Raw genomic sequence first — 19,677 nt, forward strand, 5'->3', positions numbered from 1 at the left:
TGATGCTTGAATAAATGCTCTTAAGTGTATGTGCTGAGTTTTGAAAATAGAAAAAACTATATAGTTGATTAATTTTACGTAATCTAAACCCTAAAAAGTAATCGAACCAACACTTTGGTGTCTTTAGCCCATATTGGGCAACTGGAATGAAAGTTTGACTTTATTAGCCATTGAGAAGAAAGAAAGATTCAAAAGATTAGGGAATGAGCATCATAAAAAGATTTACTTTATAAGCACTTACTTGAAGACTAACAGAAATGTTAATAAAAATATCCAGAGCACATTTTCTTTATGTGATTCTGAATAGTTCAGTTACAATCTTCATGCCATGTCATTCATTCATTTATGCATTATGTGATAATTTATAATCACCTACTGTGGTCAAACACTGTGAGAATTATTATGAATGCAAAATTAAATAAGACACAGTTTCTACCCTTTATAGACTATTACAATTTGTACAGTATAAGTATGACTGATATTAGAATAGATGCATGTCGAGTCAAATAAAAGTCCTAAAATGGAGTAAAATGTGAACTAAATGCCTATCATCTCCCCTGAAGTCAATATAATGTGAATGATACACCAGCTCATCCCTGCAGTCTCCCAAAACCAACAAAATTCGTGAAGCTCTTAACATCCACCAATTAATTAATTTATTTATTCAATAACTAATTTTTGAGGACCTAAATATACCATACCATTCTATAAGCATAGGGTAAAATTATTATTTTTCCACAAAATTCTGTTAATAATACCATAAATGAAATTTATACTCAAAGCCCTGCTTCAGTTTTAAATACATCTAAGTGTTTATCTTTTGTAATATCATTTCTTATAACTCCTGCAACATAAAGATCACTAAAAATACACACAGTCCAGACATGTTTAATTTAAATCCTTAAATATTTGATTATCTGAAAGAATAGCCTGGTATTTATGATTCAGAATCTTATGAAACATTTCTGAAATTAATGGCAATATTGTGTTATATGTGATCTGTGTATACTCGTCAAAATAATGACATTATTCACAAAACAAACACTGCATCTGTTCCAGGGAAAAGCTTAGTCTCTTATTTCTTTTGACAGTGTGCAGACCTGGGTTCTTCAAAGCCTCACCTCACAGCCAGAGCTGCAGCAAATGTCCACCTCACAGTTATACCCATGAGGAAGCTTCAACCTCTTGTGTCTGTGAAAAGGATTATTTCAGGAGGGAGTCTGATCCACCCACAATGGCATGCACAAGTAAGGAAACCCACTGATACCTGGTGATGTTCACCACTTTGAAGAGAGAGCATGATAGAGCCTGTTACATCCTGTTACTATTTTCCTTAAAACAGGCATAATGTTTAATCTTCCAAAACAGATTTTTTTAACCAAATTTTGATTTTCTTAAGTAAGCACTGAAAAGTTGGAATCTTTTTTATTACTCACTGTTAGAAGCATTCATTTTCCCTAATTTCAAATTCAACATTGGGGACAGATAATTTTTTTCTTTTATTTTGTAATTTCTTTTCATTTTCATGACAAGTAAACCTGACTTTGATAAACCCATTTTCCTTTTCACCGTAAACCGTTTTTTTCATTCTTTGTTCTCTCCCGAGCCTGGCTTCTGATCACATAAACATGTAATAAATGGTATTTTTTTTAACCTAATTTCCCCCACTAAATGACAAAAGCCAATGAGAAGGTCATTTATGAAAGAAGACAGGAAACACTTCCAGAACATGCAATACTGGGGGTTGGCAAGTCAGATTTAGGAGTCAAATAGAAAAAATCTTTAGATAGGACTTTTAAGCAATTACCATGTTTCTTATAAGTGAGGGTCCTTAACTATTATTTATTATATGATTCCATAATCATATAATTAGAATAATGAATAGTAAACATTTAATTTCAACATTTGCAGTGGAAGCATCCACATCCAGCGATGTTTTGGTGTTTTAGTTTTTCTGGTATTCCACATATTTCTGAGAAGGAAACGCACTTATGTATTTGTTTGGTTGATAAAAATACTTTCGTAAGTTGTCTGCATACAAAGACACTATGGCAAATCAAACCAAAACTCAGAATGGAGGGAAGAAAGAGTATCCCCTCTCCGCTAAGAGTCGGTATCCATGACCTTGCCTTATTTTATTATTTTTTGATGCCAGCAAAATGCATTTGCTCTCAAAGATGATGACAAAAAGTGTTGAAATCTAGTATTTATTCTAGTTCATTCATTCTAGTATGAAGTATAACAGACATAGAGTTGTTTTAATCAAATGACCACAAACTGAAATTTTATCTGAATTTTAGCATCTGAATTTTATAGTGTCAGCAAGACATATTTTCATAATTTCTCATATTGATATTAGCTATGCATTATGAAAGATCATTCTTTTATCACAAGACTGATCATTTTATGGGTTTGATGATTACTAATTGCAAATAATTCCTTTTCAAGTAAGTAAATGACAGTATTATATACACTTTTAGAAAGATGCATTTGAATAGAGGAGATGTAAACTATGATTGAATGTGATGTGTTTTGGTTACAGCAGAGATTATTTTAATTATCAGAGCAAAAGAATGCCCAGAGAGTAAAGGGGAAATGTGGACAGACAATAGAATGAATTAGGGAAAGAAATAGGGAGAATTAGAAATTAGGAATAGAATTAGGGAGAGAAAACCATATCTTGAATTATCTTTTAAATTTCATTAATTTCCTATAGTTATTTTAAGTGGCCCAGCCATGATCTTTCTGTTTCTCAGCATAAAATTGAGTCTCCCTTTCTGTAAGTTTGCTAGGTTTGGGGTGATGGATAAGCCTGTGCTCTGGTGTCGGGGACTGCTTACTCCTATTATAGGACTTGAGGCTTCAAATTTTCTGTTTCCAAGTGTGTGAATTTCTAGTACTGTGTTTCAAAGAACACTAATTTGTATGCATTTCTTGAAAACACTGTTGGGACTTGTGTAGATCATCTTTCTAACATATAATCCATGGGTATGTTTGTTCCATTTTAGTTGCATTTGTAACACCACAATACTGCATATGACCCCCTTGCATGGATGGCTTGACTTATGTTCACATGTTCATATGAAAGTCTGGAATTTTGCTTTCCCTGGGCGCTTTGAATGAAATTTATGGTTTAACTTCTAATAATTTTTGATATATATATATATATATATATGTATATATATAATATAAATATATAATATTTATTATAAATACATAAATCTTGAAAATAGAATGTTATAAACTTAGAGGAAAAGAAAAAGATTTTGGTTAATCTGTTTAAATGAAGGGACGCTTCTCATAGCTCTGTTTTGGTTCATATATCACATCTCTTAGCAAGGCAGTGAAATTTCATTAGGTTACTTTTTAGGTACATGCCAATCTGAGCCTCTACTTTTTACTTCTGCTTTAGGGCTTCACTTGAATTTGAGTTCTATTTTGACATTAAAAGGCATGTTCATCCCTCCCAAGTTTTAAGGGGCTGTTGGTAGAGAGTCAGAAGAAAAGGGAAGAGTCAGAATCTGATTTTTTTTTTAATGTTTTAACAGATTTAGGGAAAAGGTGTTAATTTAGTTATATTTCAGATGTCAGGGAGAAAAAACTTTGATGTCTTCCTGAGCTAGACACATTTCAATATATTTTAACTTTTTTTCAGAAGTATACCTGTAACCTTTTGATTTCAAATGACATTTTCTCTGTAACTTTCCACTATTAAATAAGCTTAAGTTTACAGTAAAAAAAAAAAAAAAGTGTGGATTTCCATCTTAAGTAACTGCTTTATATTGAAGTGTGTGAGGTTGTATGTATGGAAAACTCACAGGGTTCGATCAGAGATATAGCTGAGGTAGGGATTATTTTGCCAAAAATGGCAACTCGTAGATTTGTGGGGTCAATTTAAATGGCATTTTATAAATACCATGTAGCTTTTTTTTTTTTTATCACTTATAAATTTAGTCTTCAACAGTCATGGCTTAATAAATGTTAGTTAGAAATTAATATTAATCTCTATATTTAAAAGAACAGATATCAAGAGAACTAACTTATGCCCTTCCAAGTGGCTTAATTTACGCTTATGAACCATTCAATGACACCATAGTCCATTCTATTCTTTGTCGAGAAGTTTTACATATTAAGTCTGAAAAAAATATAAATGTATTTTTTCCTTGGGAACATGTGACCACATAACATTAACAACTGATTGATGTTATAATAGATTGAAATATCTGAAAATCAACTGTAGAGACAGATATTATACAATTCCTTTTTTAAAAGACTTTATTTTTTAGAACAGTTTTAGGTTCACAACAAACTTTAGAGAAAGACACAGAGACTTCCGTATACCCCATGCCCAGATACACAAAGCCTCCGTCCTTATCAATCCCTCACAGAGTGGTATAAAATTGTCACAACTGATATGAAATTAATTTCAGTTCTCCTTAATAAGCTAATTATTCATTTCAGAAATAAAGTAGTATACAAATGGATATTTTTTATTTATATATAAATTTCTTCTGCTGATCCGTCAAGATCTGAACACTTTCATTCGTTCTCTTATAGTGTTTTTGAGAGTTATTTTTAAAATAAATTTCTGATTTCCAATTAATTAAAATTCACAATTTGCCAAGCCACAGTATTAAAACAATATCAAAGTAAGTGAAGTTTCATTACACATTGCAGTGTCCAGCTACTTAAATTCTAGTTTCTTCTTGACTTGTGAGGAATATTTCAAATGGTGTTAGTGATTTATCTGTGGATATGCATTTTATTTTGAGGTAAGCTCAGGCTATTTTACTTGCTGCAGAATTTGTAGTCAATAGCCACACTGAGAAATCCTATTTTCACTTGTGCTCATTGCTTAGTCAATCCTTCATGTGTATTTCCTAGGTTTCTGGGACAGATCTCAATAAGGAAGTAATCAGTTCAATCCCCAAGGAGAATTTTTCCTTGGACTTGTCAAAGGACTTACCACTGTTTGAATATAAAATTTTTTATCTAACATTACTTTTGCATAGTTTTACTCCATCATTCTTTATATGTACACTAAGCAAAACATTTGTTTTACCTAAACAAGTGGTTTTAACAATGTCAGGATAAGTTATTTCTATAGGGTGTAAGTCCCACTATTGTCCCAACGAAACCATAACAAGATTTTTCAAAGATTGTTACAAATTGATGATTCTTGCATTCCCCCTATTTAAAAGACTGGTTGCAAATCAATTTTTTTTTCCTTCAGACCAGGGATATGTGTAGTAAACAATGCGTAATTTTATCATCTTAAAATATGTTTTTCTTACTTTACTTTGCAAACCAGGACCCCCCTCACCTCCTCGGAATGCCATCTCAAATGTTAATGAAACTAGTGTCTTTCTGGAATGGATTCCTCCTGCTGACACTGGTGGAAGGAAAGATGTATCATATTATATTGCATGCAAGAAGTGCAACTCCCATGCAGGTGTGTGTGACGAGTGTGGAGGTCATGTCAGGTACCTCCCCCGGCAAATCGGCCTGAAAAACACCTCTGTCATGATGGTGGATCTGCTCGCTCACACAAACTATACCTTTGAGATTGAGGCAGTGAATGGAGTGTCCGACTTGAGCCCAGGAGCCCGGCAGTATGTGTCTGTAAATGTAACCACAAATCAAGCAGGTAAGTGTGATGTCCAGCCAAATCATGTACCTTAGGCCAAGCTCTGTCAATTATCTTCATAGCTAAGTGAGGGCTGAACCGTGTGAGATCTGCAAGAGAGCTTCCCGTAAATTACAGGGTTAGGACTTAAAGTCGACTATATCTCAAAATGCTTTATTTAGTTTTAAACAAGTAATGGCTAAGGCTTTCTTAGTAGACTCATCCATGGACGGGGTTGGGGGGAAAAGATATGCTTCAATTGAATTTTTTTATTAAAAAGACGTTGCTGGCTCAAGTTAATTTGTAGTAAAAATTTTTACCTCAAATTTCACACTTGCAATTATGATAGCTCAAATCTAGTTATTTTGTTGTTTTGTTTACATTGAGTTTTTTATTTATTTCATTAATTTAGCAGATAACCAGGCAGGTCTATTTGCTTGTTTATTTGTTCATTTGGCATCTCCGCTGAATTTTCTTTGCACGTTGAAATAAGATTTTCTTATTATCTCTAATATTATTATTATAAAAATGTAAAGAATGAAGTTTTATTTGATAATCCACTTATCAAAATTAGAATAGCTGAACTATACATGAAAACACATTTATGTTCCATATGAGGATCTTGGAATTACTAGGGAGTAATTATTAAGGAGTAGGGAACACAGTTCTGCTTGAGCTAGTTTCCCCCCCGTTTCCCCTCAGATATTCAATTTTAAGGACTTCTTTTCTGGTAAAATGAAAACCAAAGATAAACTATAGTTAAATTAATAATTCAACCTATCATGTGGCAGAAATCATTCAAAGCCTATGGGTAATTTATGACTTGTTTTTGTCAACAACAGGTATGTGGGTTGGATGAGGCATTAAATAGAACTTCCCTCTATTCCCTGGCCACAGTTCTTAGTCCATGGGCATAAACTTGTCACCTTATTAGTACCCCAGTTGGACTTTTTTCAGTGAGGACATCCTTGCCAGTGTTCTTATAGTGAAACAAGATGTGTTCAACTGAATCAAATTGGACTTAATTCATATACATTAGTATAAGTTTGTAGGTCGTAGAATGACTGGGTTGACAAGAGAATGCTGTTGGTAACCATGTGTTAGCCAAAATAATTTGAATTATTGAATGTGTCAGGTAAATCAAGTCATTACCTCTTGAGAATAAGAAAATGCAGTTAAATTCATCGTTCCTTCTGATTGACTAAACTGAGGGAAATATTCAAGAGCAGCTTGTATGTTACGAAAGTAGTTGAGTAATTCACCAAGAATCATTCTAAATATTCTAGATATTCTTATCCGTGCTGCATAGATGTCCACAGCATTTTTTTTTAATTCAGTGAGAGAAAAGTTTGCACACATATATGCCACCTCCCTAAGGGAATCCTTTATATTTTTCTCCATTTGCTCCCTAACCTAAAATGGAAGTAATAAAAGTAATAAAAGAGCCGGATAGGAATAGTGAAAATTAAGTTTTCCTTCACTCTAGACTCAGTTGCTGGCAATACTGGTTTGTGTCAATATTCCGTCACAGAATCTAGTCACAAGTGTTCAGTAAATGTGTACTGCCTTCCCACGTCAGAAAAATGTTGGCTTTATAACATGTGATTTCAGGCTTCTCATGCAACATCTTTCAACTTTACTTGCTTCTGTGTATGAGTCTTCCATTAATATATTGAAAACGTTTTGAACAATCACTAAGAGTTGTATTCCTCAGGGAGAATGATTTCTGGCTTGCATAACCTCAACTTACTTGAAAGATATTTCTCTGATGAACTAGGTATAAGAAATGACTGTATACTTTCAAGATGATGTACTTAATAAATATTTGCTCTAGTTGTCTTTGACTTGCTAGTCTGTTCAGACTACAAAGTGTGCTTTTTTGATGTATAAATACCTTAAATACCATGAAGGAATAATTTTCATCCGGCTGTTCAAAGCACGGCTATCATATAAAATAAACATTTGTATTCAGAGCAGACATTTTGGTTGCTGCTTTTTTCTAAGTTGTCAGGATACACTTACAATAAAAGCCTTCAAACCTTTAAAAAAAATCAAAACAAGAAGAGATTTTTCTTAGCGTCTAACCATTCTAGACAAACCAAGCCTCAATTTGCACAAAAAATGTTAAATTCAAGTAGCTCTTAAGATGTCTTATATTTAATATCACTACTGCTGTATATTTATCAAGTGCCGACATTATGGAAAATGGGCTATAATAGTTACTTTTAATTATTTGAATATTTTTAAGCATTAAATTGAAGCAGATTATTTGTGCCATATGTGTTTTTTATATAAAATTTCTTTCAGCAGATTTTAACTTTAGTTTCAGACTTTTTTAAGGAGGTTTTTTGAGAAATGCGTTTCTTTTGTAATAGATTCATTTCAGATTTGTAATTTATTTTGGCATTTTCTGATTTATTTTTGTGACAACAACAAAGTGTGTTGTTGACTAAAAGAAAAAAAAGCCAACCTAAAATAGATTAATACATGTTTTATTCGGTGTCTTACTGAGGATTATAGACCAGGAGACAGTATTTTAAACTGCTCGAAGATCTGTTCCAAAGCACGTCAGTTCACAGAGGATTATATACAAAAAAGGGAAAGGATACCCATCTTTGCAGACAGTTCTCCATTATATAGTTGTGCGTCCCAAGGTATAATTCTTTTCGTTGTAGAAATTAAGGTTTACGGATTTCCACTTAGGCACATGAGTGACCCTTATGTTGTTGTAATACATTCTGTTTCTATCATATCAGATTATTCAGGATTATTACTGGCCTGCAACTGCTTAACTGGTTTCCCAGTTCTTATTTTTGGTTTCTCCTTGAGGTCATTTGAGACGGTCAAAGAAGGTTGGCATCAGTCATCTTTTGCAATTTTAGTGCACAGTCTGAAATGTCCATATTCAACATTATATTTGTAAAGTACCAGAAGAAAAACTAGCAATTTTTTTTCAAGATGAGAATCCTTCATTAAGCTAGGAACTGCAATTGATTGGTCTATAAAAATAAATAATGGTTTTTGTGTTGAAGATAGTGATTAAATGACAAATTTATGGATGTTTATACAGTATTTAAAACACTTTCCCAGTCATTATATCATTATGACGCCCACCTTACTCTTGCAAGATGTTGTCTAAATTTAAATGGTACTTTTTTACAAGTTAATTTAATAATAAAATCAAATTATGAAGTTTTGGGGCACCTGGTTGGCTCAGTTAATGGAGTATGTGATTCTTGATATCAGGGTTGTGAGTTTGAGACCCATGTTGGGGGTAGAGAGTACTTAAAAAGCAAGGCAAAACAAAAAACTCCCCAAATATAAAATTTTAAGAAAAGCTGAATACTAAAATTAGTTGGACTTTACGGTCCTTGTAAAATGCAGCAAATAGTACTGAGGTTGACAGGAAAGCATTGTAAAATTGTGAAGGTTTTCATGGTCAAGAAAAATAAACACATCTGAAAGGGATAAAAAAAAGAAAAAAAGTAATTTACATGAAGATAAAGAAATGCTGTCTGCGGAGGAGGGGGAAAACATAGGAAAATACAATGGAAATATGTCAATTATGTAAAGAACTCTTTTAACAAATAGGTTGCAAAGTGGATAAAACGATGAAAATGTAAACCATGAATTTTTTTAAATTCTTAAATGTAGAAAAGGGATGTCCAGTGAGTTCCTCCAGCTTCCTAGTGATTTTATGTCTGTTTTATGCAATACATTCTTTCAAAAAGTTGAATTACCCATTACTCATTCCTTCTAAAAACAAGTATTTAGATTATTTATGTAACAACACTTCTGTTGTTCTTCTGTTTTATTTGTTTATCTAAAATATCTATCTCCTAGTTAGGTGGATGGATGGATGAATGAATAGATAGATATGTAGATAGTTAGAAAGTGAGTGATACATCAAAACATAGTATGAAAATTAAATTCTGTTAAAAGCAAGTATTTTTAAGTTTCATTATTCACTCACAAAACAATGTGCATTACCATATTCTCTTATGAACATATTGTTCAAGTTTCTATTTTAAAATAATTTTGCTCTAGGCATATGACATCAAGTGCTAAAATTTAAAACTTTTAAAATATATACAAATGTATATTTTATCCCAAGAAAGAATAAGCTTATTCTAACCAAAAACAAACAAACAAAACCCTCAATTACTAACATTTTAATACGCAAAGGAACAGAATTCTAATTCTGAGGTAAAATAGACCAAACTTTGTTTTGAATCAATCTTAGGCTCTTGGTTTCTGTCTTCAGAGGGTTCGGTTGACATGACATGAGCTGCAAATGCAGCACACATTTTTGTGGGGATGTCCCAACCTGTCCCAGACTATCAGAGATATCACTAAGATTGTTTCTTGGCCTTTTGGCTAAGATCAAGTACCAAAATATCACTAAGAAAGGTGCCCCTGTGTTTTGATGGTTTGTATTCCTTGGTTCTTGCAAAGGTGTCTGGGGTAATTGATAATCTCATTTAATCAAATACTTTCAGTTTGATGCCATTCATGTAGTTGACCAGCATGATGTATCTTAGGATATTATGCTGTAGAGCTGGAAATTTAAGAGAATGCTGAAATGAGATGGTAAAAGTAGGTTGTTGCCCTTGCCAAGGTGGCAACGAATGTTTTCTGGTGGTTTCTGTGTATTGAGATGTTTAAAAAGTTTATTGTCACCTATTAGACCATTACTAAACAATGGTAAAGATATTTGTTGATTTTCAACAGTGGAGAGACTATATTAGGTCTATTTGTAATCACCACCTGATTAAATACATATTTTGGCAAGATTAGTTTGTCTTCTACTCAAACTAAACAAGTCATTAAAACTCAAAATCCCCACTCTTTATTCTTCCATATTTTTTATGGTGGCACTAATTTCTGCATTTCCCCACAGATACAATAAAGATTTGTGCTTCCTCTTTTGGTAGGATGGAGATATTTTAATTTGACCATTACTATAGTTTTACAGATTTTACTTCATGGGCCTCAGAGACAGAGGTTTCTTTCAAGTGCAAGGTAAATCTTCCAACTATATACCAGTGTGTGACCTGAAGAAAGAATCAAAGATGGGATGGAGAAGGCATCAATGCACCAATGGTACCATGGCCTCAGAACAACATCTCATTCATCACTTACCCCCATAATGTCCACTCAGATCCATGTTTCTTAGTGGTATTTGGAATTCACAGAGATTAATGTTAGCTCAGACACAGTATTCAGTAACTATGAAAGATCTGGGCATTTACCTCTCCCCCTGCCCATTCATTTAGAAATGGTCAGAAATACCCTTCAGAGAAGCTAAAAGGCAGATGTTGAGTGTTAACATATGTTGCTATTGCACAATCCTTCTTTAAAGACAATCACCTTTCTCTTCATTTAAGGGACTGTGGGGTACGTACAGATCTTCCTGGATTTATGATCATCTTCTATCACAATAAAACCATTTTAAGTTGGAAATATCTAAGTCAAAAATGCATTTAATACACCCAGCCTGCCAAACATCAGAGTTTATCTTAGCTTATCTTAAATGTGCTCAGAACATCAAAATTAGCCTACAGTAGGGCAAAATCATCTGACACAAAGACTATTTTATAATGAAGTGTTTAATAACTCATGTCATTTATCAACTACTGTACTAAAAGCAGAAAAAAAAAATCAGGGGGATGCCTGGGTACAGAATGCTTTTTTTTTTAACATTTTATTTTTTATAAACATATAATATATTTTTATCCCCAGGGGTACAGGTCTGTGAATCACCAGGTTTACACACTTCACAGCACTCACCATAGCACATACCTTCCCCAATGTCCATAACCCCACCCCCTCTCCCAACCACCCTTCCCCCTGGCAACCCTCAGTTTGTTTTGTGAGATTAAGAGTCACTTATAGTTTGCTTCCCTCCCAATCCCATCTTGTTTCATTTATTCTTCTCCAGAATGCTTTTAAGTGTTGTTTGTTGTTTACCCTCCTGACTTCGTGGCTGACAGGGCTGTGGCTTGCTGCCCAGCTTCCTGAAAGAGTATCACTAGCCCAGGGAAGGATCAAAATTCTAAATTCTAAGTAAGGTTTCTATTTGAATGTGTATCACATTTGCAACACTATAAAGTAAAAAAAAAAAAAAAAAGTAAGTTGGACCATCTTAAGTCAGGGACCATGTGTAAGCTAACTCAGGTCTGGGAATTGGTGAACTACCTGACTTACCAGCCCGCTAAATTTTGATTTGCATTTCTCAGACTTTCACGTCATTAGTGGCACAAATCAAATGGCCCATAATTTTGATCTTTGAATGCCAGAGCACTAGACTTTTTGCCATCCAAATCCTGCTGCCTATTATGAAGTTCATGCCCACCTCCTTCCGATGGCAAGTGCTACTGCTTGGCCTCTGCCACCCCTGAGCCCTATAGAAATCAATTAATTTTTTCACTGAAGCTCCAACTTTTGTGTTAAGTATAAAGAACAGAAATTATAGAGATTTTGTTTATGATTGTGGCACTGCCATGGATTCATTTCTTGTCATTATGATAAAGAAAATGTCTCTGGGCCCTTCCTGAAGATGTGGGTAGTTTCACAGTTCTTGAAATATCAGTCCACTCTAACACTTCTTTTTCGGCATGTTGTTTAATTCTCTCTTCTACATTAGAACAGGAATTCACAGTTTTTGAATTTATTTTAACTTTGGACACCTTTCAATCCAGATTTTGGTCAAAAAGTTAAAGAAACATTTAGCACTTGTGCCAATGACCTGGAAAAGTACATTGAATCCAGAATCTCTAATCATGAATTTATACTAGCTTGAATTAAATTGTTTCCAGCTCTTATGCATGTGAAAAACTCATAAAATTCATTTTTACGTACATTTATTATGCTTTGGCCAATTTAAGTCATAGAATCTTGTGATCCTTATATCTAGGAAATGTCTTGCCCCCAATATTGACTAGAATATTAGCTTTCAAGAAAATATTCGTATTCTGAGTTGAGATGGAGTGATAGTTTTGGGCAGGAAGAGAATTTCTTCCATCTATCAGTTAACAGTCATAGATAAGGTGTAGGCTTGGTAATGAAGATGTGAAGAAATCACTTTCTTAGTCAGGTGTGGAACAGCTGAATCTGGTAGCAAGAGAGACTCAGTAAGTTTTAGAAGTTGAGAATATTCTGAGTTATCTGACTTCTTTCCCCATATCTGCATTCCAATGCTCAGAATTTCACTTTTTCTTCCAATCAGTGGCCTCATTTTCTCATAAATCACTGCAATAAGTTCAATCATTTTTACAATTCCGGAATTGTATGAAATCAGACTTGGACTTTTATGTGCAGCTCTGTTATCCTTTTCACTTGAGTAAGAGGACTTTTGGCAGGGAGATTCTCTGATGATCTCATATGACTTGAGCTGAAAATTTAAATTTTAAGCTTCTTACTTTATTCTTTAAATTCTCCAGTGTACTTGGATACAGCCAGTTTTTCCCATATATATTCTATTTCTCACAATTTTATAGTATAAAAGTAGGTGGAATTTGGTCACCCAAAATATTATGTTCCAGAAGCCCTTTTTTTGCGGGGACCTCAGGTGATGAAACATGCTGTTATATGCCAGACATTGTTAGATCACCACCCCTGAATGCAAAACAGGTCCTTGCTACACTGAAATACAACTAACTCAAGTCCTAGGGCCTATACTCCCATTCCCTTAAAGATTGTTGCCTGAAACATTTCTCTTGGGGGAACAATTTTTGTTTTTAATGTCTGTTTTCTTTGTTGCAAACAAAATCTACTCTGGCTGGTTTAAACACTTTCTCTTTTCCCTTTCTTTCCTTTCTTCCTTCATTCTTTCCATCCTCCCTTCTTTGTTCTTTCTTTCATTACATATATTTGTTTTTAGGGTGTTGAGGGTTGAGTTAATAAGATACCTCACCTCTTGGCACTTTACCATCTTTGAACTATGCAAAGCTTTTACCTGGTTTTTATACTTTCTTATGTATAGTACTTTCCACTTTTATCCCACATCTATTTTCATGGATTACACAAAAGAGCAGATTCTTTATGTAGTATGGGTTTTCCTTGTTGTTGTTCATAAGTATTCCTATCAAATGTTTACTTAATATTGCATATACATGTTTTTAATTCAATTTAATGGCTATGTTAAACATCTCATTCTGTCTACCACAATCTTCTTTTCACTATAATCTAAATATTTTGTAGATCTACCCATGTTGCTTTTGGGCATCAGATGTGCTGCTTATAACTGCCGTACACTCATTATACTTTCTGTATCAGCTCACCCAATAACAGAGATCCATATTCTCTGAATACCCCATTTGTGAGCATTCTTTTTGCATATTAAAATCTTAATATAGTGAATTTCATTTGGTATACACAAATTTTCTTTTTAAAAAAAAAAGGAAAATAACAAAAAAAAAAGAAAACAACAAAACCAGTAAACCACATTTTCAGTTCTTTTCCCATTTCTCTACATGATATTACTAGTATAGATTTATTATCTTCCAAAATGAAATGCACAGAGTAGAAAGTGTATGTGTGTGTGTGTGTGTGTGTGTGTGTGTGTGTGTGTGTGATTCCATTGCACAGAGTCGTAGATTAATATTTTGGTTAAGTTTCTAGATTGTGGAGCCAGAGTTTCCAGTTTCCATAATGTCTTTGCTAGCTCTGTGATGTGAGTAAGTTACTTAGACCTCCCAGATACTAAATAATAGCATCTATGACATAGACGGTTGTGAAGAGTAAATGAGTTAATATCTGTAAAACAAGTAGTGTAATGCCTAACATGTAATAAGGCATTAATAAATGTTACATAATAGCACTTAAGAAACTTCTCACTAATATTCTAAATAGTGTCAGTCCGTGGGAGAAACTCTGAGACAAACAGGTTTTAAACTTTACAAATATTATACAGACAAACTCGATGGTGAGGTAAGATACAAGGAAAGAAAACATTCAAAAGAAAAAGCATATATATATAACCACTAATTATACAGGTAACAAAAGTAACTGCTTCAAGCTTGAGGAGTAAAGCAAAAATACTATTTTCCAATGGTGATGCTATCTTCAGTGATATCTTAGAACACTTAGTTTGATATTAGCATGGAAGTTTCTCTAATTTTGATAAAAATATCCAGAGCAATAGCACAAAGAATAAAAATATAAAACTAAAAGCAAAATGGAAAATACCTTGTAAATAAAAATAAATACATAAAAATAAATAAAATAATCAGAATGAAAGCTCATTAGAAAACAAAATGAAACAAGCACAACAAAAAACCCCAGAGAAAAAAGAAAAAGGGTAATACTTTTTATTTGAATCAAGATATAATTGGAAAAAAAATTTATTTTGTTAAATACATAATTTTTTTGTGTGGATTGACATTAATTTTGGTCAATTATTAAGGTTTCAGAGGAAAGATATCTTAGAGACAAACGTTTTGTTTAATTACATATCATGGATATCTCTATATTGGCCTCAAGCTGATGTTTCTATGACCAATTACTTATATTACAGCTACCAATGAAAAGCTTCTAATTTTGCCAACTGAAGTTTCCCATTTACATTGAAACTTGGCTTAAGTGAGGTTCAAATTCTGTGCTTATTCCTATGCCTATTTGTGTTTTGAAAACAAAGCTCAAAGATGAAACCCTGATTAGTCGGTCCATAATTCATCTCTGGTTTATTTAATAAGGCTTAAGTGGATGGGCTGCAATATTTAATATTTTCAGAAGCCATCAAAGTTCTTGTTGAGTTCAGTGGCTTTAGAAATCTGCTAAAGGTTCACCTGGTTTCTACAAAGGCGCTCCAGAGTCTTCTGTTGCTTCTCTGTCTCCCTTCTACCTGCTCTGGTGACATGGTAGACACGGTGATGGCAGACATGTCTTGGCATTTATTGTGTGCATGGTCACATGAAGACCTTTATTTGCATTTTCTCCTTTGATCATAACAATATCTTCATGACATAATATTATTATTATTCCCATTTTTAGGATGAAGAAACTGACGTTTAAAGATGTGAAGTGATTTGACCAAGGTCACAAATCTAGTGAGTGAGGGAATAGGGATCTAAACCAAGAAATTCTTACTCTAGAGCCACAACACTCTGACTCCCCAGGAAATATTGCACACGCTATTCTTCCCCTGAAGCCCGATTTCTTATATCCTCATCCGAGATAGCTCAGGCTGCAGATCAGCTTAAACTGCTGCTTCCTTGAGAAAAGCTTTCTCTGCTCTTCACTTCACACATGCGTCTCTCACATAACACAGAGCACGATGACTGTAACTATTTCTTCTCTCGACTGTTTTTCTGGAATCTTTCCTTTGGGGTCACAACAGTGCCTCACACTTGTGTTTTTTGAAATAATTAATGAATGATTTTAATGGTTTCTGTATTATTCAAATTAGTGTTGTAATTCCAGTTCCTGGTAGTGAAGTTGATGTGGAATGTGTGTGTGTGTTTTTTTAAAGATTTGTTTATTTGTTTGACAGACAGAGATCACAGGTAGGCAGGGAGGCAGGCAGAGAGAGAAAGAGGGAAGCAGGCTCCCCGCTGAGCAGAGAGCCCGATGTGGGGCTTGATCCCAGGACCCTGGGATCTTGACCTGAGCTGAAGGCAGAGGCTTTAACCCACTGAACCACCCAGGTGCCCCGATGTGGAATGTGTTTTAAAGATTTTTGGAATTCTTCAAATAATTTTATGACAAGTTTTTGTTTGTGAGTGTCTTTTATTTACTTACTTACTTTTAAGGATCCAGACGCAGAATCCTAAGAGTAATTCATAGGTTTAGGTTCTCTAGGATTCTGAAATAAGATATTATTTAAGGTCCACCACTTAGGTAGCCTGTCTACTTTATTAATCTCTCTTCTTTAAACATTCTAATTTTGACAAAAGGATTCATTGAGTAAGACTGAACCTATTCTAGAGAAGAATTTTATATAATTATGGCTGTGCTATTTAAGGCTAATACACGGTATTTTCACTCTCAGTGTTTTTAAGGATTATTTACTCTTGGACTCCACACCCTAAATTTGTGACTCAGTGTATCTATAGGAGATCCTGAGAATCTACATATTTTCTCTCTCTCTTAATCTCACTCTCTCTCACACACACACATACACAGACACACACAGCTAATGATTCTGCTGCAAAGTGTGTTTGGCCCCCATTTTAAGGAAAATTATACTTGTAAGAGGTTCTGATACTTGTTTCCTATCCTTCCTCTCTAGGCAAATAATAAAAGCCCCCATAATTAGGTTTGTTTGATATTGCTTTTCCCTAAATCTCTCTATAAAAATATCTGCAGACAGTCTGTTTTTATACCAGCAATGATTTTGTTAATGCCATTCTTTTTCTCTAACCTGGAAACGCTATTCTGCCTATTGCTTGTTGGCAAACTGGTTTTAAAGTCTGCTCTTTGTGTCAATTCCAGTTGGAAACTGATGCCCTCTTCAACAGATACATGGTCAATGATCCATTTCTTCTGGGGCTCAGCTCAGAATCAGAGCAGCTCAGCATTTGACCTATTCAATCATTTGTCTCATTGGCATGTATGCTATGAACTTACTTGCGTAAAGATGCATGTTGTAAATTGATATGCATGGAATATCAATTTCTTTAAAACCTTACTCTGAAGTGCCATTGCCCTTTATTACGGGTCCTTGAGAGCAAAGTTTGGAAAGACTTCCCAATGGCCTGGTATCATGTAAATCAGCTTAGTGTCCTCTTTAGATGTGGTATAATAGTGAAACTACAGATGTAAAATAACGTTTAAATTAAGAATATGCGCGAGTCCTCTATTACATTCTAAACAAAGTTTACCTAGAATACTGAAACATTTTTACACAGCTTATTGGAATGACTTGTTCATGTTATTTTCCCAAAACTGACTACCATGCATTCAGACACCAAGTATGTATTTAGTACCTCCTGCATTCATTATTCTCTATTGAGCATTCTGAAGACAAAGTAGAGTTGAAGACATGCTTCGTCCGTAGAGGATTTTATTTTCCCACTGAAGAATTAAGAATAAGAATTAGGTCTAATAAAGTAAGACAATTAGAAATAAATTAATGACAATTGGGTATTAATTTCATCAGCCAAAGCATCAGATTCATCTTTGAATGACAGTATGGATTGACTTTTTGACTTCACATCATCTTTTTTTTTTTTCTTCCATTTTACGTCCTCTATCACATGTACGTCTGTAGAGGCATTCATTCAAATCAACTTGGTCATGATATACAGGTCAATTTACTGAAAATAGATGATAAACCATTTTGTAACTGCTCTTATGTCTATTAAATGGCCATGCCTTGTTTGGTAGACATCCATATAGCATAATCAATATTTACTGATAATGGCCTATTGTTGAGTGATATACTAACACAAAATGAAGTGAGAAAAGAAATATCTTAAGGTTATTTGACTGTGGGGGGTATTTTCATTTACTTTGTTATATCTAATTTTATTAATAATTGACAGTACATTTGATACATCATTGAATTACAATCAGAGCAATTTATTTATATTGTAGTTTGACACAACAATACCGATACCTTCTTTATCAAAAAAAGCATCTAGCTTGATGAATTTTTTTGAGAATGTGAATGTTTTTCATTAAACAAAATATACTTTGAGTGCCTGCTTTTTGATCTTATTTTTTTACAAATTTTCCTCCAGTAGTAAGAAAAGAGATGCAAGTTCATTTAATTTTCAAATGTAGAAGGCTTGAGGATATGACCTGCATTGCAAACTGATGCTTATATTATGAATAAAGCAACAATTTCCTTTAGACTTGTGGTTTGAACCAAATATAAATAAATATCGCAACTGTGTAGTTTCTCTGCTTTAGTTATAGCTGCCTATTTAAAATACATGTCAGAATGACTAAAAAAAAGACAAAAAAATAAAAAATGTTGGTGGGGATGTGAAGAAAAAGGAACTTTTGTGTACTCTTCATAGGAATGTAAATTAGTAGAGCTACTGTGGAACAGTATGGAAGGTCCTCAAAACATTAAACATAGAAATACCATACAACCCAATAATTCCACCACTGAGTATTTACCCAAAGGAAATGAAAACACTAATTCAGAAAGACATATGGTGCATATATAGACTGTATACAGCCAAGGTACAGAAGCAACCTATGTGTCCATCAGTAGATGAGGAATAGGGGCTCCTGGGTGGCTCCATCAGCACCATCCAGTTAAGCACCCGACCCTTGCTTTTGGGTCAGGTCATGGTCTCAGGGTCATGAGATCAAGTCATGGAGGCTGCTAAGATTCTCTCTCTCGTCTTCTCCCTCCAGCCCCCCCCCACCTCTACTTTCACTCTTTCTCTATCTCCTAAAAAAAAAAAAAAAAGTACAAACAAGGTCTCTCTGTATGTGTGTGTGTGTCTAATATTACGCAGCCATAAAAAATGAGATTTTTGACATTTGAGAGAGCATGGATGGACCTAGAGAATATTATGCTAAGTGAAAAGGTCAGTACCATATGATTTCACCCATACGTGGAATTAAAAACAAAAGAAATGAATCCGCAGACAAAAAGCTGAATCAAGTCTATAAATACACAGAACAAACTGATGGTTGACAGAGGGAAGAGAGTTGGAAAAATGAGCAAAAGGGCTGAAGAAGAGTGAGAGATGCAGCCTTCCAGTAATGGCATGAGTAAGTCATGGGAATTAAAAGTATAGTACAGGGAATAGAATTAATAATATTACAATAACATGGTATGGTGACAGATGGTAGCCATACTTGTGGTGAGCATGACACACAGAGATGCTGAATCACAATGTTATACACCTGAAACTAATGTAACACTGTGTGCCAACATGAAAAGTTTGAAAAAATAATAAAGTTCACAAATATAGAGGGTCTATTTTTAGCTAGTTTTTATTTTTCCCTAATAAAATAGGAAACAATATTTAAAGGTAAAAACTCTCATTTATCCTATAAATTATTAATCTTTCAGGTTATAATTTCTGTCATCAACAGTCTACTCATATTAACAAGGCTTCCCTTGTTATTAGATATACTTAACTATA

The 19,677-nt window shown here is 33.9% G+C and overlaps 1 protein-coding gene across 6 annotated transcripts in view; it reads left to right on the plus strand.

The window, feature by feature from the left end:
• EPHA5 (EPH receptor A5) overlaps positions 1-19,677 on the plus strand; it is a 342,893-nt gene that overhangs the window by 172,680 nt on the left and 150,536 nt on the right. For 4 of the 6 annotated variants that reach the window (XM_032848719.1, XM_032848873.1, XM_032848637.1 and 1 more), the window contains exons 4-5: positions 1,092-1,247; positions 5,312-5,647. The exons of 1 other annotated variant lie outside the window; for it this stretch is intronic. In XM_032848719.1, the coding sequence (XP_032704610.1) occupies positions 1,092-1,247; positions 5,312-5,647 (492 nt within the window). Of the gene's footprint in view, positions 1-1,091; positions 1,248-5,311; positions 5,648-15,619; positions 15,676-19,677 lie in introns of those variants that run through there. One more of the 6 variants, XM_032849031.1, reaches the window with a different exon arrangement.

Source organism: Lontra canadensis, unplaced genomic scaffold, assembly GCF_010015895.1.
Source record: "Lontra canadensis isolate GAN:19392208 unplaced genomic scaffold, GSC_riverotter_1.0 scaffold1, whole genome shotgun sequence".
NCBI classification, from domain to species: Eukaryota; Metazoa; Chordata; class Mammalia; order Carnivora; family Mustelidae; genus Lontra; species Lontra canadensis.